At 33.2% G+C, this 1480-nt stretch overlaps 1 protein-coding gene across 1 annotated transcript; it reads right to left on the bottom strand.

Moving 5' to 3' along the window:
• Positions 1-342: 342 nt before the first annotated feature.
• LOC109590108 (inositol polyphosphate 5-phosphatase OCRL-1-like) lies at positions 343-641 on the bottom strand (the record flags this gene model as incomplete). The annotated part of the gene is made up of 2 exons (XM_020006052.1): positions 343-469; positions 540-641. Coding segments are annotated over 2 exons (229 nt in total), but the record flags the coding sequence as incomplete, so codon positions are not given.
• Between the last annotated feature and the right edge of the window lie 839 nt (positions 642-1480).

The following is a 1480-nucleotide window of genomic DNA, read 5'->3' as shown; positions in this document are numbered from 1 at the left end:
GAGAGGGGGAGGGAGAGAGAGGGAGTGAGAATTGTACACATATACATGTACATGTGCATTCATCTGAATTTCAATTCGACCAATCATTACGGCTTATACTGTAAGAATATGTTACTGTATACTAGTGTATAGTGGGTTTTTTCGAGGATAGCAAATTTCGCGAATTTCGCGGATTTTTTCATGATTCGCGAAATTAAATTCCTTGAAAATCAATTTAATACGGTACAAGATGGCAGATTAGTGGAAATTCACGAAAATTAATTCCGCAAACTTCCGGATATGGGTCATTTGCGAAATTTATTATCCTTAAAAAAAATCCGCTATACGGTACTATAGTGGAGGCTATTTTTTTACTTTTTTGAATTTCCCGGCCATTTTAAGAGATGACTCCACCAGATCAATCCAGGGCTCTTCTCGACTGGTTTCATTCCTTAGCAATGCCTCAGGACTGAGATCCAACTCTTGAAAACTATTAATAAATAAATAAATAAACAAACAAATAAATAAATAAATAAATAAATAATGATGAGATTGCTTACCCAATAGCAAATATGTCTGGTATTGTTTCCTGATACACTAGCCACTTGTCCACTCTCTGTATAGGATACTGTCCATTGACATTCCAAGTACCACAAAATAAACTAAAAAAAATAATAATATAATTATAACTGAACAATTGGAATTAAATTCAATTAATACATAGCCGGTAATATTAATCAAAGAATTTTCAAAGCTGCTCCAAAATGGAATAAACCACGGGCTATAGCCTTGGGTATTTTTCAAAAATTGTCTGATTTTTAAAAATGGCCATAACTCAAATATTTCTTGTCGGAATCTGCTCAAACCTCCCAGACAGCATAAGGACATCAATATGTATCAGAAAATGTAATAAAAACTTGGGGTGATTTTGGAGCCATTTTTTGGAAAAAAACCATGGGCTATAGCCTTGGGTATTTTTCAAAATTTTGGCATTTTCTTAAAATGGCCGTAACTTGAAAAATTAAAGTCAGAATCACCTCAAATTTTCTACACAGCATAAGGACATCAATATGTATCAGAAAATTTAATAAAAATTTGAGGTGATTTCGGAGCCATTTTTTGGAAAAATCCATGGGCTATAGCCTTGAGTATTTTTCAAAAATTGGCCATTTTTTAAAAATGGCCGTAACTTGAAAATTTCTTGTCGGAATCGACTCAAACTTTCTACACAGCATAAGGACATCAATATGTATCAGAAAATTTAATAAAAATTTGGGGTCATTTCGGAGCCATTTTTTTGAAAAATCCATGGGCTATAGCCTTGGGTATTTTTCAAAAATTGGCCATTTTTTAAAAATGGCTGTAACTTGAAAATTTCTTGTCGGAATCGACTCAAACTTTCTACACAGCATAAGGACATCAATATGTATCAGAAAATTTAATAAAAATTTGGGGTCATTTCGGAGCCATTTTTGGAAAAATCCATGGGCTATAGCCTTGG

The sequence above is a fragment of the Amphimedon queenslandica genome, unplaced genomic scaffold (assembly GCF_000090795.2).
Source record: "Amphimedon queenslandica unplaced genomic scaffold, v1.1 AMPQUscaffold_10492, whole genome shotgun sequence".
NCBI classification, from domain to species: domain Eukaryota; kingdom Metazoa; phylum Porifera; class Demospongiae; order Haplosclerida; family Niphatidae; genus Amphimedon; species Amphimedon queenslandica.
The sequence above is the reverse complement of the archived record's forward strand: the minus strand, read 5'-3'. Positions and strand labels throughout refer to the sequence as shown.